Source organism: Fukomys damarensis, unplaced genomic scaffold (genome assembly GCF_012274545.1).
Source record: "Fukomys damarensis isolate Sample0158 unplaced genomic scaffold, DMR_v1.0_HiC HiC_scaffold_7, whole genome shotgun sequence".
Classification (NCBI taxonomy): Eukaryota; Metazoa; Chordata; class Mammalia; order Rodentia; family Bathyergidae; genus Fukomys; species Fukomys damarensis.
Window position 1 is genome coordinate 19,593,395 of NW_022900919.1, and position 23,628 is coordinate 19,617,022.

General features: G+C 52.5%; 2 protein-coding genes across 2 annotated transcripts in view; one reads left to right on the plus strand and one right to left on the minus strand.

The window, feature by feature from the left end:
* The window catches only part of Sema4b (semaphorin 4B), a 31,191-nt gene extending 11,301 nt beyond the window's left edge, over window positions 1-19,890 (plus strand). The window contains exons 3-18 of the mRNA XM_010621248.2: window positions 670-749; window positions 1,069-1,122; window positions 1,645-1,825; window positions 9,431-9,619; window positions 9,744-9,806; window positions 11,738-11,836; window positions 12,317-12,428; window positions 12,653-12,766; window positions 12,863-13,014; window positions 13,706-13,887; window positions 13,990-14,140; window positions 14,993-15,203; window positions 15,295-15,410; window positions 15,680-15,846; window positions 17,923-18,008; window positions 18,253-19,890. Of these exons, the coding sequence (XP_010619550.1) occupies window positions 670-749; window positions 1,069-1,122; window positions 1,645-1,825; window positions 9,431-9,619; window positions 9,744-9,806; window positions 11,738-11,836; window positions 12,317-12,428; window positions 12,653-12,766; window positions 12,863-13,014; window positions 13,706-13,887; window positions 13,990-14,140; window positions 14,993-15,203; window positions 15,295-15,410; window positions 15,680-15,846; window positions 17,923-18,008; window positions 18,253-18,995 (2,700 nt within the window). The 3' untranslated portion in view covers window positions 18,996-19,890. The remainder of the gene's footprint in view (window positions 1-669; window positions 750-1,068; window positions 1,123-1,644; window positions 1,826-9,430; window positions 9,620-9,743; window positions 9,807-11,737; window positions 11,837-12,316; window positions 12,429-12,652; window positions 12,767-12,862; window positions 13,015-13,705; window positions 13,888-13,989; window positions 14,141-14,992; window positions 15,204-15,294; window positions 15,411-15,679; window positions 15,847-17,922; window positions 18,009-18,252) is intronic.
* An 842-nt stretch (window positions 19,891-20,732) lies between these two features.
* Window positions 20,733-23,625, minus strand: Cib1 (calcium and integrin binding 1; the record flags this gene model as incomplete). Its single annotated transcript, XM_010621249.1, is given in 7 exon segments — window positions 20,733-20,970; window positions 21,373-21,461; window positions 21,547-21,665; window positions 21,805-21,955; window positions 22,546-22,654; window positions 23,521-23,564; window positions 23,566-23,625. Coding segments are annotated over 7 exon segments (594 nt in total), but the record flags the coding sequence as incomplete, so codon positions are not given.
* Window positions 23,626-23,628: the final 3 nt, after the last annotated feature.

A 23,628-nucleotide genomic window follows, 5' to 3' on the forward strand; every position in this document is an offset into this window, starting at 1 on the left:
CCCAAGCCTGTCTTCAGGTTGGCATGATAGGAGTGCAAGCAGGACCCAACTCCTGGCTTCCAAAAGGATTACACGAATAATGTATGTAAAGTGTCTGGCATGGTGCCTGGCACGCGCTGTGTCCTGTGGAGGAGAACAGTATCTGTTCTGCTGTGCTAGCAACTCCTACCCACCTGGCTTGGTGAGTTCATTTGCACCAAGTTGGTGCTAGCTGCCTGAGTGCTAGCTGTGTGCAGCTCTCTTCGAGGTGCCAAGGGCGAAGGCGCTGACCCCACAGGAGGGGCCAAGGAGTGCAGCCCCACCCTGCCCTGGCATAGAAATCACAGCAAGGCCCCTAAGGGCTGGCTGGTAGTCAGTCATTCCCAGGGTCTTGCTTAATTTAGCCCATTTTTCAAGTGCTCCTGTTTCTTCTGCTCTGAAGAAGTACACTGTTGTTCCAGGGATTGCTTCTGCTTAGGGCTGAACTGCCCTGTCCCACTCCCCAGCTTGAACAAGGCCTGAGTGCCAGCCCTGGAGAGCTCGAGGCTTGCACAGTGTTGGAGGCACCTGGTTGGGCCTGGACTTGTAGCCCTCTTGCCTCAATCTCCCAGAGTGCTGGGATCACAGGCATGCACCACTGTGTCTGACTCTTTATAAAGCCACTGCTCTTACGTGACCATCTCACCACAGGGGTACAGCCACGCCCCTCTGCCGCTTGGTGGCACAGCTGCTATTCTGGCCCTCAAATCCGGGAAGGAGGTAGCAGTGAGGTAACAGGTGGAGGGCGGTGGGCACCAGGCTTTCGTTGTCTTGTCTGACATCCTGGGTGTTAGGGTCACAGAGGGGAGGTGTTTTGTCTGCCTCATGGAGTTCTGCTTTCTGAGCCTGTGATCTGGCCTTTTCTGTGTTCTGTACTTGTGGGTCACTGGGAGCCGCTCCTCTAGCACAGCGGGTTTCCGAGAGGGGGCCAATGGCAAGGGGGTTCCGCAGGACAGTGGTGAGAGACAGAAGCCCTTGTTCTGCCACAACCAAAATGGGCCAATTATCAACTCATATCCTCCCTTTGACCCCCTCTTGCCTGTCCTCCAGGAGAGGGCTGATGGAGAAGGAAACCCGCCTGTTGGGCAGTGCCGGCAGTGCCAGGTATGCTGTTTTTGCACGTGGCGATGTGTTACTTTATCTTGTGTGGCAAACTCCAGAGCCTTTCTTTTTTTTTTAAAATCAGGGATCGAACTCAGGACCTTTCACTTGCCAGGTAGGCATGGTGCCACTGAGCTAAAGCCCCTCCCCAACTATTTTTGCAAATTATACCAAAGCAGTCAGAGGCCTGGCAGAGCTTATAGCTCCCATCTGGTAAAGCGATCTGGGGTCATTTCTGAACAGGGTTTGGGGGCCAGCTGAGGCCCCCCGAGGCTATGGCCAAGGCTGGAAATGTGGCAGATATGACTGGGAATGCAGTACCCAGAGACAGAGCAGATGTCTCAGACAGGAGTTTGTAGACTGGGGTGGGGGTTGGGGCAGAGCCAACCCGGACATATATTTTGTTTGGCCTTCAAGTGACTTAGAAAAATTTTAATTAGTGATATTTAAAACTTTGGAAATTTTATATAAAAATCCAGATTTCTGGCTTTTTGGAACTTTGGCAAGGCTGGGCCCCCTCCATAGAGAACAAGCATCTGGTCCTCAGCAGCAGCCACCTTCACAAAGGCGCTTGCTCCTGCCTCCAGGTGCCTGTGCCGTCCTCTCCCTTGTCCCCAACTTCCTACTGGAGTGGCTGTCCCGAGGTGGTCAGGGTGTGGGCGATTTCCCTGGAAAGCTGGCTGCCCATCTCACATGGGAGCAAGGAGTAGGGCAAGGGCAGTGGTGAAGGAAGACAGCAAGAGGTGGGACCCCAAACCTGCTTGTTTGTGACCCCAAACCCGTGTGGTGCAGAGATCTACCATCTCTATCCCCAGTGGTCTCACAGGCCTGCGGCTCAGACAAGGGAACTGACTTGCTGGGATCACATAGCTGGTCAGTGATAAAGTCAGGTTCTTATGTGGATCTCTGCTGTCCTGTGGCTCGTGTCCTGCCTCCTTTTGATTCTGGGGTCCCTCTCTGGACCAGAGCACACCATCATGAAGGATTCTGTCATTCATTTGTTTAGTCAACAAACATTTGTGGGCCAGGGGTTTAGCTCAGGGGTCCCACCCCCTGCCTTGCAAGTGCAAGGATCTCAGTTCGATCCCCGGTACCAAAAAAAAAAATTTATGACAAAATTCCTTGTAACTCACCTGTTACAAATGCTGATAAGACTTGGTCTCGATGCTCAAAGTGTTTTGGCTTGGTGGAAGAGACGGTGTCACTGTGCACCGTGGGAGGTGTGAACAGAAACAATGGGCACTTGGAGAAGGGCTGGTGCCCTGCTAGAGATCCAGGTAGGCTTCTTGGAGGATGTGGAGTGGCTGAGTCTCAGAGGGTACATGTGAGTGAGTCAAAGGGAAGGACCTTGTGGACAGAGGGAACTGTATGGCCTGTGGCTAGAGATGACAGAGAAGACCTTGGGTTCTGTGTTTTCAGTCACAGTGGGGGAGGGGGGTGGTAACAGTGGGGGGTCACAGAGACACTAGATGTCAAGCCAAGAAGGTGACTGGAAGGGGCAGTGGTGAGCGGTATTCACAGGGGGTCTCCTGGGAGAGAGGTTTGGGGTCAGAGCCTCAGCATGGTGGAAGTGGGGACATAGATATGGTTTACAGAGTGAGAGGTGTAGGGCCAGTGGCCAACCCCAGAGAGAAAGAAGCCTTAAGAGCACAATCCTGAGAGGTGAAAGGTGGTTAGTAACAGACTTGGAAGAGCGTGACACAGGTTCCAGTCCTAACTCCACCAATTCCTCCTTGAAAAAGGGTGACCAAAAGTTTGACCCCATTACCATCTTCAGAGGATTATGTGACTTAATTCACCGAAGGTGCTAAAATACTATATATGGAGGGATGGAAGCCCAGAGGGGCACGAGAGAGATGTGGAGTGATCCTTGAAACTCTTGGGGTACAGACTGGGCCAGGCCATCCCTGGCTCTGGAGGGCTGACACCCACCCACCCACCACCCTGCCAGTGTGGGGCCTGCCCTTGGAGGAGAGTGGGGAGGAAGGAGTAGGGACAGCTGGGTTCTGCTGCTCTTTAGGAGTTTGCCTAAGGAGTGAAGGAAGGTGCAGAAGTTTCTAGAATGGACACTGATGCAAACTACTTTGAGTTTGGTGTCTGAGGAAATTGAGGCTGCAGATGAGGTCATTTGTGCCTGGCGGCTCCAGTGTCCTTGGACTAAGAGGAAGAAGGGGGACCTGTGGGCAGAGGCCTCAGTGTGGACTCACCCTCAGAGAAGGGTGGACTCTGGGGAGAAGAATGGAGAAGTTAGCCATGGTTCCAGGGGGCACTGAGGTGGTGGCCATAGCCTGTGCTGCTGTGACAGGGAACCCACAACATATAGGCCACCTGGGGTCCTGATGGGCCATTGGCCAGCTCACATGGGCCATGGCATGGGCAGCCAGGAGGCTTTCCCGGGTACACTGATCCCAGGAGTCCAATGCTTACCGTTCTTTTTCTTCCTTCAGTATTGGGGGTTGAGCCAATTTTATTTTTTCATTTTGAGAGAAGGTCTCAAGCCACTAAGTTGCCCAAGCTGGGCTTGAACTTGAGATCGTCCTGCCTCAGCCTTCCAGAGTGCTGCAGTTACAGGTGTACAACACCTTGCCTGGCTACCAGAGTGCTTTCTTATCTGCCCCATGGGAAGGACTTTGAGCACACATTCAGCCCTCCTCCTGGTTGTGCTCTGCCCTGGCCTGATGATGGCAGAACCAGCCCGTGGCTTGGTGCTCCTACATCCTAGGGGAGCGGAAGTGTGCCCAGGTCACTGGCTGTGCCCTAGTTTGTGCTGACTAGCCCAGTCAGCACGCAGTGTGGGGTGGTACTCCTGCTGGTGTGCATAGCCGTGATCCCTTTGGCTTGGCATGTGGTCTCTGAAAATTGTCCTCACCCTAACCCTCTGTGTGGGGGAAGGGGAATCCTGGCTTCCTCCTCATCACAGGCCCCCCCGTCCACTGACCCCATCACTGGCCACATCATGCCGTGGCCTGTGGAGGGCAGGGTGTGAGGGCCAGGTCAGCGTCTCGCCACAGAAGAGAAAGGTAGGGTGTGGCTCTGAGTCACATCACTGCCCCAGCTCGCTGGCTGGCCTGGGGTGGGGACTGCCCAGGGTGGGGATGGTGCTGAGCCCTCTTCCCGTCTCAGCCCAGAGAGCTCCAAGCTTCCGGCTGAGTCACAGGGACAGGGAGACACTCAAGATGGGGCTGGGGGCTGAGTCGCTCCCTTGTCACTTCCTGCCATGAGCCCACGCCCCTGTGTGCCCAGCCTAGCATGCCCTCCTGGTTGGATTGATATGGGGAACACCTTCCTTCCCTGGGAAGTAGCTGCCCCAAGGGGTGCTAGCCCTGGAGAGGTCCGGCCTAGGCCTGCCAGGGTGATGGGAAAGGACAGTCAGCTACGGCTAGATGGGTCTGGAGGCATCTGAACAGCTCACGCAGCTTCAGAGACGCAGGGGACAGGTTGTTTGGCATTTGAGGCACAATAGAGAATAGCGTAAAAGTGACCACCGCAGGGGCAGGTACAGTGATGCCACACTGTCATCTGCACAGAGAGCGCCCTGGAGTGAGCACATGGGCAGGGACAAGCCCTGCAGTTTCGTGGACGCACACACACATGGGCAAGGTCAGGCAGGAGCTGCGTTGTCACTCTGGTACCCTGGAGGTGACTCAGGCACCCAGGTGCGTAGGCCCTCACACGTGGGACACCCGTCTCTGAGCCATTTTGACCGGAGCCCCTGTGTGAGCGAGTTCAGGTACGGTCAGGGTGGCACGGCTGGGTGCTGTGCCGTCACAGAGGGAGCTGGTGCCCTACCGCCCTGCTCTGCTGGCACTGCTCACCCAGGCTGGATTTTCCTGCAGGGCTTTGGGTTTTGTTTTTGATCCATTCAAGTGCTGGTCGTGTGCCAGACGCTGTGCCAATGCAGGGATAACGTGTGCAAAGTTGTTTTGAGTACAGCCCTTAGTAAATGTGGGTCATTATGTTATTTATTTATGCATACACTCATTCAGTCACAGCCCTGTGAGCCAGGCTGCTATTATTATCCCCATCTTACAGATAAGGAAAGTGAGGCTTTAAAAAATTACTTGGTTTAAGCCAGGCATGGTGGTAAACACCTGTAATCACAGCACACAGGAGGCTGAGGATCACTGCCGGTCTGGGCTAGGTAGTGACTTCAAGCACAACCTGTGGTACAGAGCAAGACCCTGTCTCAAAACAAAAAATTTAGCAAGTGGCAGGGGCTGGATTTGAATCTCAGTCCTGACTGCATTTTGCACACTCTGTCTTGTTGAGTTTCCCGATGGGGAAGCCAGCCCCATGGACTGAGCCAGGGGACTCTGGTGGCCAAGGTTGTCAGCACCCTATGACTTGGGGAGGGTGGAGGGCAATTCCCCCACATTCTATGTTCTGTCCTGTCATTTGTCCCAGTGTCCCCAGTGTGGCTGGGGGAGATGTGCGGGTTCTGTGGCAGGCGACTTGTTTGGGTGGCTACACTGGCTGGGCTCTATCGGTGGGACCCTGGGCAGCTTGCCACCATCCTGCCAGGTCTGAGTAGAGTGATGCTGCCACCTGGGACTTCAGCTTATCTCTGGCGCCTGGCATTTCTGTCTGGATAGGTGCCAGGGGCAGCCTCCCGCTGGGAATGGCAGGCCCGTCCAGGTGGGTGTGCCCCCCCCACCCTGGTGTAGCAGCCGGGCACTGGCATTGGAAGACGGCAGCCCTGTGCATCCCAGAAACATTGGGGAAGCAAGAGCTAAGGGGGCTCAGTAGTGATTTGCCCTGGTCTCACTGATGTTCCATGAAACTGCTGTGAGTCCCAAGTTGGCCTTTGTCCTGCCCTGCCAGAGGTCCTGCTTAAATCATGGACATCTGCTCTAGAATTCTTTGTGAGGTGGGGAAGTTGCTCCTTCTCAGCTCTGGACCCAGACCAGCAGCATCAGAGGCTCTAGAGACAGCCCTGGATCCCAAGTGACTTCGCTGCACTCCGCACTGGGTGAGCGCGGTTTCCAAGAAACCTGCATCAGGCTCCCACTCCAGTTCCTGTTCTGCTGAAGGTGCTTAGCTTCTCTGAGCTTTGATTTCCCCATTTGAAAACCGGACATAAAACAGCCCCTGCTTCATGAATGCAGCTAGCATCTGCAGCATATTTAGCATGGCCCCTTCACAGTGGGGTCCTGCAGTGACCAAGGAGGGCCTCCTTAGGACAGTGGCTCTTCTCGGGAGAAGAGTACAGAAGGGCAAACACACATTGGCTCATGGTGTAAGGTGCAGGTGATGGGGATTGTTCCAGAATTTTTGCCCAGGCAGAGGAGGTCATTCAGCCTTGAGGTGTATGCAAGAGTGTGAGGACAAAGTTACTTAATTTCCCTTTTCTCTTTGGTCACCAGGAGGCTCAGTGCTAATTGTGCTGCCCATCTCTAGTAGCTGTGTGAAGGCCTATGTCCCACAGTGTGAATCTTTCCCTCCTCTCTGGTTTAGATGTCATTTTCAGATGTTTTTTTGTCTGCCACCTGAGTTTAATGTTTATATTTTATTACTTTCTTCCCTTTGGGTTTCCACTCCCTTTGGAACCAGGCTGAAGTTACGTAAAAATCTCAACATGTAGACACACATGCAGTTGTCTTCACCACTGCCTTGTGGCTGTTGCCACTCTTGCTTCCTGGGCTTCAGGGGGCTGTTTTTACAGTCATAATCCACCGGTCAGTCAAGATGTACCTGACAGTCTGGGGGCTCCTTTCGCTTGTTTTTTTTTTTTAAGACAGGGTCTCACTATGTAGTTGAGACTGAACTGGAACTCACTATGTAGCCCAGGCTGGTCTCAAACTCACAGCGATACTCCTGCCTCATCCCCCTGAGTGCTGGTATTACAGGCGTGTGCCACCACACCAGGCTTGTTTTTCTGTTCTTATCAGCTGCTTAGCATTTTAAAAATAATTTCTGTTCAAATTCTTTAGTAATTCAGAGCATAAACATACCCTGTGGGTATGCTTCCTTCTTTCTTTCTAGTTTATGTGTTTCATTTTATACACATATAACCAGCTTTTTGTAGATTCTAAAAATGATAAAAAGGAAAATAAATTGCCAGTAATTATCTGTAATCCTACTAGGAACCCATTTTTCAGGGTTTGTTTTTGTTCAGTTATTTTTCCCCTCCAGTTGCCTGAGCTATTCTTGAACTTGGGATTCTCTGCCTCAGCCTCCAGAGTCATTGGAACTGCAGGGTGTGCCGTTACACCCCACCCATTTTTCAGCATTTTGTGATAAAGTGTTCTGGGGTTTTACACAGAATAAAAGAATCTGACTACATGTACTATTTTATAACTTACATTTTCGCTTGGTAATAGATATTTAGTATCTCTTTTCATGGTTTGGTCCCGGGGATCCAACTTGGGACCTTGTGCTTGTGCAGGACCTTGTGCTTGGGAGGCAGGCGTCAGAACCACTGAGCTAAATCCCCTGTCCTAATTATTATATATTCTGCAACAAGGAATAATACTTAAATTTAGTATCAGGGGTACATGCGCACACTTTTTTATAAAAACATAAAAGGATACCTTGTAAAGAGCAAAACCTATTGTCGGTCTTTTCCAGCCCTGGCTAAGAGGGGCCTCTAGCAGTCCCTTAAGATTCTTCGGCGAGTTTCTCTGTATTGTAAAGTAAAATGCCTGTGTGCTGTTTCTTTACATGTCTGACTTCCCTGACTTGCTGCTGAGAGAAATGTGGCTTCCTAGCACCTTTCCCTGCCTCCTCCCAACACACAGTATTCTGCTACGGTGTTTATTTCCTCTGTTGCTCTCCTTTGGATTTAATAATACCCTGGGGCTGAGGGTATAGTGCAGTGGTACAGCATGTGTTTAACAGGCACCATAATCATCGTCATCGTCATCGTCATCGTCAAATCACTTTTTTTGTGTGTGAAATTGGGGTTGAACCCAGGCCACTCTATTCCCAGACCTTTTTATTTTTTTATTTCGAGACAGGGTCTTACTAAGTTATCCACACTGGAATCCGACTTGTGATTCTCCTGCCTCAACCTCTCAAATAGCTTAGATTGTAGGCACCACAGGTCTACTTGTTTTTTTAATGTTTGGTATAATCCTGTTTTTGCTTTAATTTTTCAGTACTAGGGATCAAGCCCAGAGGACTGAGCACACCCTAATCACTGAATACCTCTTGTCTGACCCTCCTCACTGGGGAAGATATTAAAATTTCTACTCTTCCTTAGCTGCACTCCGCCCCATCGCCCCACTGCATCGTGGTGTCGGGATTCGAGGCCGATAATATTTGCGTCCTGTTCAGTAATCACCATTCTCCCAGGAGCGCCTCACACTGGCAGTCAGCTGAAGACCAGGGCTCTGTTTGCTTACTCCACCAGAATGAGCTGCGTTCTGCACAGTACCTGGCTGGGGGTGCACTGTGCAAGCATTTGCTTCTCTTGGCAGTTTTTTTACTTTTCACCATTTTTGGAGACAGGGTCTCAGTATGTAGTGCAGGCTGCCCTTGAACTCAGTGTGTAGCCTCAGTTAGCCTCGAACTTGCAGCAATCCTCCTGCCTCAGCCTCCCAAGTGCTGGGATGACAGGCGTGTGCTGTCACATCCAGCTCATTTCCTTCTCTTTGGGTGCAGTACCACTCAAGGAGAGTATTATAATCTATTTTCCTTTTTTCTGTTATGTACTCAGCTTGCTCCATATTTTGACCATGCTTCTCTTGTACAGCTTTGTTCTAGTTTTTCTAATATAGCATCCTTGTTGCCAGCTGGGTAGTGTTCCACAGAATGGAGTATCATTTATTTTCATCAACCTCTAGGATCAGACTTAGGCCACTTCTACTGTTTCGTTCATGTGAATAGTGCTGTAATTAACATCCTTTTACATAATGTCTCTGTGCATTGCTGGCAATAGTGATTTTTTTTTGGGTTTTTGAGACAGGGTCTCACTATGTAGTTGAGACTGAACTGGAACTCAACTGTGTAGCCCAGGCTGGTCTCGAACTCACAGCGATCCTCCTGCCTCAGCCTCCCGAGTGCTAGGATTACAGGCGTGCGCCACCATGCCTAGCCTCTTTCTTTCTTTCTTAAGACAGTGCCTCACTGTGTAGTTCAGGCTGGCCTTGAATTTTGGTGATCCTCCTGCCTCAGCCTCCGAAGTGCTGGAATGACAGGTATGCATCACCATGCCCAGCCATTGCTTCTTAAATAATGTTTGAGAGTTCCAGAATGCTGCTTCCCACCCCACCACCAGCTCCTGGCCACCTACCACCTTGATGACCAGCCACCTTCTATTAACCTGGCTGTTCCAGAGGTCTGTGTAAGAGGTTTCTCCTGGGAGACCTAGGTCACACCTATCTTCCTGCTCCCAGGCTCTAAAGAGCGGCCGATCCTCAAGTTCAAAGCCGAAAACGTCTCCAACTATACAGCCCTTCTGTTGAGCAAAGATGGCAGCACCTTGTATGTGGGCGCCCGGGAGACCCTCTTTGCACTCAACAGCAGCACCAGCTTCCTACCGGGTGGGCAGTACCAGCAGGTGAGCAGGTCCAGGGCTGGCCTAGCAGACAGAAGGACAGCAGGAAGCCGACCTTCTGCCTGCCAGTATGTGGGCAGGTGAGGGGTGCGGCCTGTGGCACCCACACTTATCCCCTCTCCTGCAGCTGCCATGGCCCGCGGATGCAGACCGGAAGCAGCAGTGCAGCTTCAAGGGCAAGGACCTGAAGGTGAGCCAGCCGTGGGGCGTCCGGGCTGACAGGTTGGGTAGAGCAGGTCAGTAGAGGCAGGAGGTGGGAGTGGGCACAAGCTTCTGCAGTGCCCACATCTAGATTTGAATTCCAGTTCCCCACTTAGAATCTCTAGGAGTATAGAGTGGATTGACCTTGTCCAGCCTTAGTGTACCCACCTGTAAAATGGGGACAAAGACACGCCTATATCACTGGGCTTCCTCTGGATGCAGTGAGCTCATAGATGTAAGGCACCAGGCACATAAACCTCAGTAAACATCAGCTTCCATCCTGAGCAGGGGTGGGTAGCTGTGTCCTTCTTCAGGTGGTCCCTGGTGTCGCAAGTCTGATGAGGCTGGTATGGTTTGGAGTCTTACTCAACCTAGAGTTCCCCTGGGGGACACCCACTATCTCTAGAGGATTCGTGGCTCTGAAGGTGGCAGTCAGGGCATCACACTGGGGGTTAGGACACAGGTTCAAGTCCTGGCTGTCCCTGATTAGCTATATCTGTATTCAGCAAACACTTATTAACCACTTGGTCTACCTTTTTCTTTTTTGTGGCCCTCAGGATCAAAGCTAGAGCCTTGCCCATGCCAGGCAGGTGTGCTACCACCAAGCTATGTCCCAGCATCACCTAAATACTTATTCTGTGCCCCTCTGCTTCAGGCAATGAAGATATAATTGTGGAAAAGAGAAAACAACCAAGCCAGATGTAGTGCTACACACCTGTAATCCTAGCAGTTTGGGAGCCTGAGGCAGGAAGATCATAAGTTCTATTCCAGCCTGGGAAATTTAAGCAAAACCCTATCTCAAAAAAAAAAAAAAAAAAAAAAAAAAAAGTGCTGAGGATAGAGCTCAGTGCAGGGGACTTGGCTTCAATCCCTAGTACACATGCACACACACACACACACACACACACACACACACACACACACAAATATAGCAAAAAAATAAATTTAAAAGGCGGTTGAGGTAGGAAGACCGCAAGTTCTAGCCTAGCCTGAGGTATAAAGCAAGACCCTGTCTCAAAAAAAGGCGGGGAGGAACAGGGTTCAGGTTATACCTAATTGAAAAAGAGACATTTGAGCCTGGCATGGCTAAGGCCCTGGGTTTGATACCTAGTACCACAAAAAAGCAAAGACATTTGAGCCAAGCTTGAGGAGACTGAGGAGTTGACTGGGACATATGTGGGAACGGACAGGACTCTGAGCAGAGAAGTGACGTGGTCCCCTTTTGCTTTAAAGGGCAACTGCCCAGAATGCTAGAGTAGCCTCCTTAGGACAGGACAGGAGGAGGCTGGTGCGGGGGGCAAGAGGTGACTGCGACCTGTTCCGGAATTCAGTAAAGGCGGGGAAAAGTGCTTGGGTTCCAGACATGTTTGAGGATGGAGCCACTAGTTCAAGGTGGAAAACTGTGGGGTTTGAGCACCAGTCCTAGTGCCTAAGATATTGAGGAGATGGAGTTGCCGGTAGAAGGGTGGAAAGGTCTCAGGAGGAAAGGCTGGGGAGTGGTCTGGGCTGGAGATGCCTGTCTCAGGTGATGTATGCCTGGAGCTCAGGGTTCAGGCTAGGTGTTTCCTCCTGCTCTGGGCTATGCCTTCTTCCCTAGTTGGTCAGGAGGGACCTTTGGTCTCCCCTGAGCCTCTGGAAGGGCCTTGAGCTCTGGAGAGATCCCAAGAGGGTACCTCTTCCCCCTCGGGCACGTCTCACCTGCTAGGCAGAAGAGACCGCTACCAACCCCAGAGTAGCTGCTGCCCGAGGCCCCCTGCAGCGCACTGCCAGCCCCTCCCTGCAGGAAGCTCCTGCCCCCTCATTTGTTCCCAGATTTGAGTGCCCCAGCCCAAGGTCCCCATAGCAGCAGCCCTGCCCCTAGACCTGGCCAGGGGCCTGGGGAGGAGGACTGGGCCTTCACTCTCTCCCTTCTTTCCTTAGCGTGACTGTCAGAACTACATCAAGATTCTGCTGCCACTCAACAGCAGCCACCTGTTCACCTGTGGCACAGCAGCCTTCAGCCCCCTGTGTGCCTACATTGTGAGTGCTCTTAGCCCTGGGCCACTCCTCCTGCCCTGGGCACTATTCTCTGGCACTGGTGGGAGGCTTCCTTGGAGAGCCCTGAGGTATAGGAACCTGGACCTGCCTCCTGCCTGCTAGCATCTGTCCCCTGCCTTTGCTCAGTCACCTTGTATGCCCTGCTCAGCACATACCCCAGCCTCCTCCTCTAGCAGAGGGCAGCCTTGGGGGCCAGGAGTGGATCCCCAGCTTTAGAGTTGGAAATACGTGGCTTGGCTTGTTTTAATTACTTTCTGATTCTCACCTCCCTTCTGGTAAATGGGCCAACAATGCCCCCTGCAGAGCAGGCAGCACTGAGCTGGTGTTAGGTGAGGATCACGGCCTCTCTGACACCTGTGCGCTCCTGTCCCATGCCCTGCTCCTGCCTCTGGTCTCTGTTGGCTGCTCCCACTCCGTCGCCTTCTTTGGCCCTCCTGAACCCTCCTGTCTGTCACCCTGCAGAGCGTGGAGAACTTCACCCTGGCACGGGACCAGGCGGGAAATGTCCTCCTGGAAGATGGCAAGGGCCGTTGTCCCTTTGACCCCAATTTCAAGTCCACAGCCCTGGTGGTTGGTGAGTGTCGGGCGGGTCCCAGGCCTGAGCTGCTGGTCTTGTTGTGCAGATAGATTTCCCGGGGTGACAGCGTGACCATGGGCTACCCTTGGGTTTAACATTTCCAAGTTCTTGCTCCTTCCCTGTCCACTGCAGGCAGGATGGATGGTGCTGGGGTTCCTCTGGGCCCCCATCTGGGAGAGTGAGCCAGGGCAGCCATTCCCATGGGAACGTTTTCTTGGCAGATGGGGAGCTCTACACAGGAACAGTCAGCAGCTTTCAGGGGAATGACCCAGCCATTTCCCGCAGCCAGAGCCCGCGCCCCACCAAGACCGAGAGCTCCCTCAACTGGCTGCAAGGTGAAGTTCCTTCCTGCCCAGTGGGCAGTCTCTGTTCCCAGAGGGGACATTCCTGGGGTTCCTCTCTGACTCTGTGCTCCCATCCGGCCCCCACAGATCCTGCTTTCGTGGCCTCGGCCTATATTCCCGAGAGGCTGGGCAGTTCCCACGGTGACGATGACAAGATCTACTTCTTCTTCAGCGAGACTGGCCAGGAGTTCGAGTTCTTTGAGAATACCATCGTGTCACGTGTTGCCCGAATCTGCAAGGTGAGTGTGTGGGATCCTGCAGGTAAGGGACCTCTGGTCTTGCTCATGCCTTGGAGAAACAGCTGGGCCAGCAGGCAGTCTTGCTTTCCTTTTAAATTGAAAAATCTCTTATTGGTGTTTTGTTTTGTTTTGTTTTTTTTAATATGAAAATACAGAAAGGTGCACCCAGAGATGACTTATAAGATACAGAGGTAGTGTAGCATTGGGTTTAAGGACAGAAAATGGAGACCCAACTGCCAGAATCGACTCCCAGAATACTGGGGTCCTGGGAAGGGCTTCACCCTCTGGGTGAAACCTCTCCTTCCTCTGTTAGATGGAAATAACAACACCAACCTTTGAATTAATTTGTTGCTTGAATTCATCCCTGGAAAGCTCTGAGTGTGAGTCCCTGAGTAAACATGGACTGTAAGTGTTGTGACTCCCACCAAGTCCCTAAAAAGGGAATACTGAGTTGGGCTGAGCTTGAACGCACAGTCCTCCTGCCTCAGCCTCCCAGAGTGCCCAGATTACAGGTGTGAAACACCATGCTCAGCTCTCCTGGAAGTTTTCTTGACTTTAGATGAACTGTGTCCTGGCTCTGATCCTTCCTTCTCGGTGTCTGTCAGTGAACACTGGGAGGAGACAGCAGGGCAGCGTCACGCCTGCAGTCTCAGCCCTGCTTGTGCCTCAGCTGGCCTGTCCCCTCCTGCAGGGAGATGAGGGTGGTGAGCGGGTGCTGCAGCAGCGCTGGACGTCCTTCCTCAAGGCCCAGTTGCTGTGTTCTCGGCCTGACGACGGCTTCCCGTTCAACGTGCTGCAGGATGTCTTCACGCTGAGCCCCAGTCCCCAGGACTGGCGCCAAACCCTTTTCTACGGGGTCTTCACTTCCCAGTGGTACGGCCCAGACCTGGCTGGGGACAGGAGCGGGGAGGACGGCTGGAGCTAGGCCCAGGAGCCTGCCTGGGGCTCCGTGTTGATCTGCAGTCTGTGTTGCAGGAATGGGGGGACCACTGAGGGCTCTGCGGTGTGCGTCTTCTCCATTAATGATGTGCAGAGGGCCTTCAACGGCCTCTACAAGGAGGTGAACCGTGAGACACAGCAGTGGTACACGGTGACCCACCAGGTGCCCACACCCCGGCCTGGATCGGTAGGTACCAGTGTCCGGTACTCGGCGTGGTTGGGAGGACTTGGGGCCCTGCACCATACTGGGCCACTGGTGTTGAGCCCCCAACAGACCGCACAGCTTCTCTGGATGTTTTTGCATCTTTAAACTGGGGACATGCCTGGGCCTGCTGGTGAGATGTGATGACGCTGAGATGTCTTCAGTCCTACTCTGTCTCAGGCTGGGCATGAGTTCCCATCCGGGCCCTTGGTGCACATTGTCCCTTCACTTGGTCCCTTTTTCCACTCGGCTGTGAGCTCCTTACTCAGCAGGTCACAGGTGACCAGACCATATCTTCTTTCCTTCCAGCCCAGCGGGCTCCCCTAGAACAGACCCTCAGATGATCCTCATGCCCGTGTTAGCTTGGGAGGTGACCCTGGAAGCAGAGTGAGAGAATAGGCAGGGTGCGAGGGAGGAAGGGAGAAAAGGTGGGTACACAGTCCATTACCTCTGTGGTGGCAGGAAGTGGGCCCAGAGACAGTGTGAGCCCAGCTCAGGGCAGCCAGCTGGAGTCGTGACCCCACCTCCCATGTGTCACTGGTTGAGAGTCCCCCCGGTGTGTGAACCCTCATGGTTAGAGAGCATCAGCCAGCCAGGCCTGTCCCACTTTCCCCAGGACTGTGCTCTGCTGGGGCCTTCTCAGAGCTGGGAGAGAAGGAAAGGTGCTGGGGAGGAAGAAGAAGCGCACGCACCTGAGGCCCAGTGTGAATGAGGTTTCCCCACACCTCAGCCTTGGCCTTGGCTGTTAGATCAGCACACTAACTCTGCAGGGCGCGGGTGATTCGCTGCTGGTGAGACAGGGCCCCTCTGTTCTTACACTGCTGTCTTCTTCCCTAGTGCATCACCAACAGTGCCCGGGAGCGGAAGATTCACTCCTCCCTGCAGCTCCCAGACCGCGTGCTGAACTTCCTCAAAGACCACTTCCTGATGGATGGGCAGGTGCGCAGCCAGATGCTGCTATTGCAGCCACGAGCCCGCTACCAGCGTGTGGCCGTGCACCGCATCCCCGTCCTGGACCGCACCTATGATGTCCTCTTCCTGGGCACTGGTGAGCTGACCTGGCAGGTGGGGTGGGGGTGTTGGCTGGTAGGTGCTGGACAGCAGATGGTGAGCAGGGCCTGAGATGTGTCCCACCCTAGGTGATGGCCGGCTGCACAAGGCAGTAGGCATCGGCCCCAGGATGCACATCATTGAGGAGCTGCAGGTCTTCCCGCCAGGACAGCCCATTCAGAACCTGCTCCTGGACAGCCACAGGGTGAGCGCACAAGGGAGGAACCAAGCCACATGCTTGGGGCTGGTTCTCCCTCAGTACTGGGCACTCCCTGCCTGGCTTTTTTCCTTTCCTGCCCCAGCAAGGTGCATTATGGAATCTAGCCTCATGGCATGGATGTGGGAAGTTGGGGTGCCAGGATGATGACAGACCACTTAGGGGTGGCTTTAGTGGGTGTGTGAGGACATTATGGCCATGGATGGTGGCCCTGGGTGTCCATACCCACCCCCCATCCCTGGGATTTGGCTGTGCAGGGTCTGCTGTATGCGGCTTCCCACTCCGGCATAGTCCAGGTGCCTGTGGCCAACTGTAGCCTGTACCGGAGCTGTGGGGACTGCGTCCTCGCCCGCGACCCCTACTGCGCTTGGAGTGGCTCCAGCTGCAGGCACATCAGCCTCTACCAGCCTGAGCTGGCCTCCAGGTGAGAGCTCCCACAGGCCATCTGGCCCATTGTCCCTGTGCACCTGGCTTCAAGCCCCTGTCCTAGGTCTGTCTAGGCCCAGCACAGGGTCTGATTTACACCCAGTCTCAGTGTGAGTGTTCATGAGCACCCCGAGGGCCCCCCAATTCCTTTCAGGTAGTCTGTTTGCCTTCCCTGCCTGAAGAAGGGACAGGATTGGTAGGGTATGAAAGGTCACAGCTGGGAAAAGCTTGGTAGGAGAATGTTGGTTGGCATGTGAACACATTTTAGTAACAGTAAGGTAAGGGCTAAAAACATTTTGTTAAACTAGGAGTGGTGGCATACACCTGGAATCTCAGCACTTCGGGAGGCTAAGGCAGGATGATCACAAGTTCCAAGTCCAGTCTAGAGAATTTAGCAATACCCTACCTAAAAGTTGTTTTTTGTTGTTGTTTTTTTTTTTTTGTACTGGGGATGGAACTCGGGACCTTGAGCTTGTGAAGCAGGCAGTGGAACCACTGAGCTAAATCCCTGGTCCTACCCTACCTACAAATTTTAAAAGGGCTGGTAGCCAGGTGTGGTGGCAAACATCTATGATTCCAGAATTTAAACTGAGGCAGGAAGACCACCATGAGTTCCAGCCAACCTGAGCTATATAGTGAGTTCAAGGCCAGCCTGAACTACATAGTGAGCTCTGTCACCAAAAATAAAAAGAAAGAAAAGAAAAATAAAAACTAAAGGGCCAGGGATGTAGCTAAGTGTGAAGGCCCTGTGTTCAATCCCCAGTACCAATACAAAATTTAAAAAAAATAACATTTGGGAGTTGGATGTACTTGTAATCCTAGCATTCCAGGGGCCAAGGCAGAAAGATGAAGAGTTCAAGATTGGCCTAGGGCCAGGGATTTAGCTCAGTGGTTCTGCCGCCTGCCTTGCAAGCTCAATGACCTGAGTTCCATCCCCAGTACCAAAAAAAAGATTGTCCTGAATTATACAGGGAGATCCTGAGAACAAAAAACGAATAAAACATTTGGATTGTAAAATGTCCTTTTAGAAAACATGAACAAAACATTTGGATTATAAAATGTCCTTTTAGAAAACAGGACTGTGCTGGGTGTGGTGGCGAACTCCTATAATCCCAGAACTTGGGAGTCTAAAGCAGGAGTTTGAGGCCAGCCTGGGCTACATTGTGAGTTCAAGGCCAACCTGAACTACATAGTGAGACCCTGTCTCAAAAAAAAGAAAACAGGAATGAGTATAACCAATATAAAAACTACCTAAGGGCCAAGGTTGTAGTTCAGCATATGCAAAAAAAAAAAACCCTAACAACTAAATTAAAACTGCCACCTCCCAGGGTGATCAGATTTTTGACATTTTGTCCTCCCTGATTTTTCTTACATATGTGTAAACAAAAATCTAAATGTTTTAAACAAACATGAGATCTATCTCATTTGTAGTTTTTTTTGTTGAGTTTTTTTATAGGAAGACCACAAATTTATTACACATCTAAGGCATGGGAATATTAGATTCCCTATTTGTAGTGTTCTTGCTTCATATATAGGAACATCTGGTGTCTGTTTTATAATAAAAAACTAAATAGGAGCTGGGTGTGGTGATACACGCCTGTAATTCCTTCTACTGAGGAGGTTGATAGGAGGATCACAAATTCAAGGCCAGCCTGGAAAACTTAGTGAAAGTTTGTTTCAAAATTTAAAATAATGGTTTTAAAAAAAAAGGACTAGGAATATAGACTGTAGCTCAGGAGTAGATGCTCCTGGTTAATCTCTGGCACTGAAAGTTTATGAAGCCAGTCAGTGCTTGTATATTATTCAAAGAGATATTTATATGCACATCCAGAAAGTCCTTGCAGCTGTCCTGAAGCACATTTTGCTTTTGTCATCCAGGAAAATAGGCTGTAACTTTCATTTGCATTGAGGTGCAGATAAGATGTTCACTGAGGCCCAGTGAGCTGGGGAATCAGCTCAGGAGTCTCCTTCCTACCCACTGCTTGGGCCCTTGCCCAGGCCTGAGTCTGCGTCAAGGGTGAAAGACACAGACTCAGGGTTTCCTGGCTGATCCCATACCCTCTCTGGTCCTCAGGTTATGGATCCAGGACGTTGAAGGGGGCAATGCCAAGGAGCTCTGCAACGTGTCCAGGCCCAAGCCCCCATCTTCCGTGACAGTGGGTAAGGGACCCCTTGAAGACTGCAGGAGAGAGGTGGGGACCCCATCTGCTAGATGGCCCTTCCAGGGACACAAGGGACAGATGCCTTTCCTCCTCCTTCCTTCACCACTGTGAGCAGGGACCTGGAAAGTGAGCCTGAGACAGTCCTAGGAGTCCTCAGTGCCTGTCACAACCGGGAGGGAGGGGTCACCATGTGGCCACTGTAGACCATGGCACACTCTACCCAGTGCCTCTTCTGCTCGCAGGCCAGAAGCCCTGTGAACGTGTCCAGTTCCAGCCCAACACGGTCAACACCTTGGCCTGCCCGCTTCTGTCTAACCTGGCCACCCGGCTCTGGCTCCATGACAAGGGCCCTGTCAACGCCTCATCATCCTACCGGGTGCTCCCCACTGGGGACTTGCTGCTGGTGGGCAGCCAGGAAAGGCTGGGGGTCTTTGAGTGCTGGTCACAAGAGGAGGGCTTCCAGCAGCTGGTGGCCAGCTACTGCCCAGAAGTGGTGGACGACGGAGTGGCACACCGAACAGACCAGGGTGGCAGCATCCCTGTCATCATCAACACATCGCGGGTGAGTGCGCCAGCTGCCGGCAGGTCCAGCTGGGGTGTGGACAAGTCCTACTGGAACGAGTTCCTGGTGATGTGCACCCTCTTTGGGCTCGCCGTGGTACTTCTGTTTCTGTTCTTCCTCTACCGGCACCGAGACGGCATGAAAGTCTTCCTGAAGCAGGGCGAGTGTGCCACCGTGCACCCCAAGACTCGCCCTGTGGTGCTGCCACCCGAGACCCGACCACTCAATGGCATCGGCCCCCCCAGCACCCCACTGGATCACCGGGGCTACCAGGCTCTGTCAGATAGCTCCCCAGGGCCTCAGGTCTTCACGGAGTCTGAGAAGAGGCCACTCAGCATCCAGGACAGTTTCGTTGAGGTGTCCCCTGTGTGCCCTCGGCCCCGGGTCCGCCTGGGCTCTGAAATCCGTGACTCTGTGGTGTGATGAGACCACCCTGGCTTTAGGGCCATGACTGCTTAGAGGGTGTCTGCTGGACCCCAAGCCTCATGAACACAGCCAGGAGCCTCCCCTCAGGAGCTTGGGGCCTGCCCAGCCTGCTGCTCTCCAGCCCTGCATAAGGCTGCTACTGCCCAGCCAGGTGCCCCGATGGTTCTCAACGGAGCGGGGTCTACCTTCCAGGGCTAGAGGCCTGCCTGGGTAGGTAGGACAATGCTCCTATGTACACTGAGCCCTTTGTTTAAAAAACAGCTGAAAATGTGAAACCAGGGGGCGCAGGAGATGACGGAGATGCCACACACACAGCCACCCAGTTCCCTTGCCTCCCAGAACCGCTGGGAACATACCCCAGGTGGTATGGGACAGAGTTGAAAACCCTGCGCCAACTGGCCTCTTCCACCTTCACCTTAGCCCCGCCTCACTACGCTTTCTTACAAGAGCTGGTGGCCAGCTCACGCCAGCCAGCCAGATGTAGCTTGGCACCATCACCTGCACCTCAGGGACCAGAGGGCTGGCTGGCTCTGCAGCCCTCCCCAGACGTTAGGCTCAGAACCTGCTCCTGGACCTTTCCAGCCTGTATCAGGCTGTGGCCACAGAGGAGGAGCATGAGCCTGGGAGCGTATGACCACATAGGCCTTTCCCCTCAGGAAGAGACTGTTTGTTGACTGCCTGCCTTCATCCCAGCCTGAGAACCGTGTGTCCCTTTGCACCACGTCAGCTCCTCTTCAAACTCAAGCACATGGAACTCACTGGAGCCTGGCTTCTCCCTGGCCTGGTTCCCTCACTTGTTTCCACTCTAAGGGATATTCACACTGCCCAGAACAGGGCCCTGAATTCTGTGGGTTTTATATATATTTTTAATAAAATGCACTTTACCTTTTCTTTTTTTAAATAAAATCTGAAGAATTGTTTAATCATCATTCTTCTTAAAAGACTTCTACTGTTAAGACTGATCTGTTGCTGGGGGATCTGAACCTCTGCTCTCCAGGCCCCAGGGAGCCAGAAGCAGCTCAGCCTGCTGACTGCCCAATGCACTGCACTTCCTGTGGCAGGGTTGACTCCATTCACCCCAACCTCTTTATTCCATGCTTATTTATTTTGTGGAAGAGACTGAACACAGGGGCCTCATCCACACTAGGCAAGTGTTCTACCATACTTTTTTGTTTTTATAAAACAAGGTCTCACTATGTAGTTCAGGCTGGCTTTGAACTCACAGTAATCTTCCCGCCTCAGCCTCCTGAGTACTGGGATTAAAGGTATGTACCAGCATGCTCAGCAAGAAACTTTTTTTTTTTTTTTAACTTTGCAGTTTTTAATTTTTCAAGTGATGATTTGGCAAGACTGACTTTCTTCTTTAGTGTACCTTTAAGTTTCAACACATTGCTGCGCAGGGTGGCAGGTGCCTGTGGTCCCAGGTACTTGGGAGGCTGAGGTGTGGGTAACATTTGGACCCAGGAGTTTGAGATCATTCCAGGCATAGACCCTTGTCTCAAAAATGAAAAACCACACACTCATAAAAAAAGAACACAGAAAACGTAGAAATTCATGTAAAGAGCACCATAATCAAGATGAGGGAGAATTCCCCCAATTTGCTGGGTGGGGGTGGGGAGTGTAGCTTGATTTCCTGCTGGCCCTTTCTTTAGATGTGATTTATTCCTAGCAAAATCAAAGGTTTCTAGAAGCCAAGTCTTTCCCCACCAATGTTTCTAGTATCACAAACAGGGGTCAAAACTTCTAAATTTTTATTATTGATCAGTAGAAATGGAGATGACAGTAGCAGTGAGAAGCAGGAGCCCCTCTGCCCTGGCCGAGGGCTGCACAGTGCCAGCTCCAGGCTGGGCCGGCTTGGCCGGCCCCGACGATGTGGGCATGACCTTGGCCACAGTTCAGCAGTGGGAAGGTCTTGGACAGAGCGTGCTGAGGTACACGCTGGAGCTGCAGTCACAGGACGATTTTAAAGGAGCTGCACAAGAAAAGAATGGGCTGGATTTTTCTTTTCCCCGTTCCTTTTCCTCTTTGATTTTTGTTTGCTTGCTTTTTGATGCTGAGGACAGATCCAGATCCTAGGGCCTCACCCATATTATCCATGCACTATACCACCAGGCCACAACCAGCCCAAACTGGGTATTCTGATAAAAGAGAAAGGAAGGAACTAAACCTAAACTTCTTACTTCTTCCCTAAGACCTTTCTTTGGAATGAGCTACATCTGGGTATGTTGGCCTCTTACCCACTGGAAGAGTGACCTGAGACATTCAGAGGGACCCAGAGCTCTCTCAGTACCACCTTCCATAATAGCATCCCAGACCCAGAGGCACCAGATGAAGACCTATGGGTACCCAGAAGGCAGGGGGAACACCGTCATACCTGACAAAGTCTGGCGAACGGGAGATGACATGCTGGAACTCAGAGAGATTGATGGTCCCATCCCTGTCAATGTCGGACTCTTCCAGAATCTGGGAACAGGAGAGCTCTAGGCTGGAGCCCCAGCCCTGCCCTCCTGTGCCCAGGGTGCCCAGGCCCAGCCAGGCCACCACTCACATTGTCAATGAGCTGCTTCATCTCTGAAGCACTGAGCCGAGTGTCCTCACCCTCTCCCGTGAGACAGTTCACAAGCTGGCGTAGGTCTTCTCTGTCTAGAGTTCCATCATCATCAAAGTCTGGTGAGTACACACAGGAAGCCAAAAAGGAAGTAGTCAGGAAAGGCTCTGCGGCTGCACCAGGGGCTCCCACTTCCCAAGCAGGTCCACCTCGAAGGCTGTGTGGATGGGGCAGGCAACCAACCCCCTGGGCTCTTACCAAAGATGCGGAAGGCATAGTGGGACTTGATGTCTGGGGTTGCTGTGTCACTGAACACACTCAGGAGGTCCAAGAAGTCCTCAAAGCTCAGGCTGTCTCTGGCAGGGGATGTGGAAAAGACCTTGCAGATTCGCTCCTTGAAGGGGTTGGCCTGGGAATGAGAGCCTTTGTAAGGGCCACAGATGCAGCCCAAGTCACACACTCACTACAACCCCACTAGAAACTGGAGGAATAGGTTGCAGTACCAGCACTGTGGAGCTCAGGAGGCTCGGGGTACAGGAGCCAACTAGCAGCTGGGGAAGGGATGGGATGGCTTCCTGGAAGTTCAGCTCAAAAGCATAAGTAACGTAATGGGGAAGGTAGGACAGGGAAGGCAGCCAAAGCCAGGGGCTGGTTATTTTATTTATGTATTTTTGTTTTTTTGTTTTCTGAGAGAGCGACTTGCTGTGCAGCAATCCTCCTGCCTCAGCCTCCCAATTGTTGGGATTACAGGCATTCACCATTATGCTTGGCTTATTTATTTTTGAGACAGGGTCTCACTATGTCTTTCTGGCTGGCCTTGAACTCACTATGTAACCCAGAAAGAAAAGAAAGGAAGGAAAGAAAAAAATGGAGAAGAGAAAAGGATGGAAGAGAAAAGCAAACAGAATGGAAAGCAGGGACCCATGATCTGCAGTGAGTGGCAGGAAGACTTAAGGAACTAGCAAAGCAAGGTGCACGAAGAGAGTGAAGGGCTTGCACCTTGAGCTCTGGAAGGCTGAGGATATCCTCAAAGGACACTCGTTCCCGAAGTGAGTCCTCCATGCTCTGTTTCTCCCGAGGAAGCAGCTCAGAAAACCGCCTGTGGGCTCTAGCAGAGAGAGGGGAAGTCGCTGGTGCTCTCCTCTCAGGTCTCCTTGTGTGCACTACACCCCCACTCCTTGCCTTGCTGCCTCTTATAAACCAGGTGGAGCTAAGCCACACACACAGAACTTCTGAGTCACTGGGCAACGGTCAGCCGAAGGGAGCTATGACACAGGCTGGGAGCCCTTTCTTGTGACTGGTCTTTACCAAGAGACTACTGTGCACAAGGCTCCTTCCAGAGATCCCTGCGGGATGGAGAGGTTCCAGAGGGGGCCAAACGCTGTCCACGAACACCAGGGAGAAAAGGGCAAAACCACTTTCCCATTCTCCCTTTCCCTCCCGGGATTCCTGCTCCTCAAAGCCCTGAACTAGATCCAGCCTCTGCCCAGTGAAGCCCAGGAAACTCCTTCTCCAGGCCCGTGGGCCATAGCAGTCCTTTTCCTCCCAGTGCAGTCGTAGGCAAGTCACTCAACCTCTCAGAGCCTGCTTGTTTGTTCTGTACCTCCCCCCTCAAAACGGGATTAGGTAAAGCCGGCAACCCCTTGGAGCAGCTGCTGGCGCGCTAAGTGCTCCATAGGCGTTAACGGTTATTGTATTACTCAGGTAAAGTCGGAGCAAAGTGGCGCCAAGCTCCTAAGGTGTCTCTGGTTTTGCTAGGGGGCAAAGTCCGCAGAGAGCAGGGGCAGGGCTGCCGGGCCCGGGCCAGGAAGTTGGGAGGGGGGCAGGTGCCAGGGGCGTGCAGGGTCAAATAACGCCCAACTTCTCCTGGATCCTGAAGGGTGGCCTCCAGTTTCGGCCCTGCAGCTCCCCCAGCGCATCCGAATCCACCTCAGGGGAGCCCGAGGGAGCCTCAGAAGTGGATTGTGCACTCACTGCACAATCTCCTGCTTGGTCAGGAACGTCAAGTCCTGGAAGGCAAATCAAGAGAAAGGCGGTCAGCGGGCTGCCGCTGCCACCGCAGAGCCCGGACCCCGCTTCCAG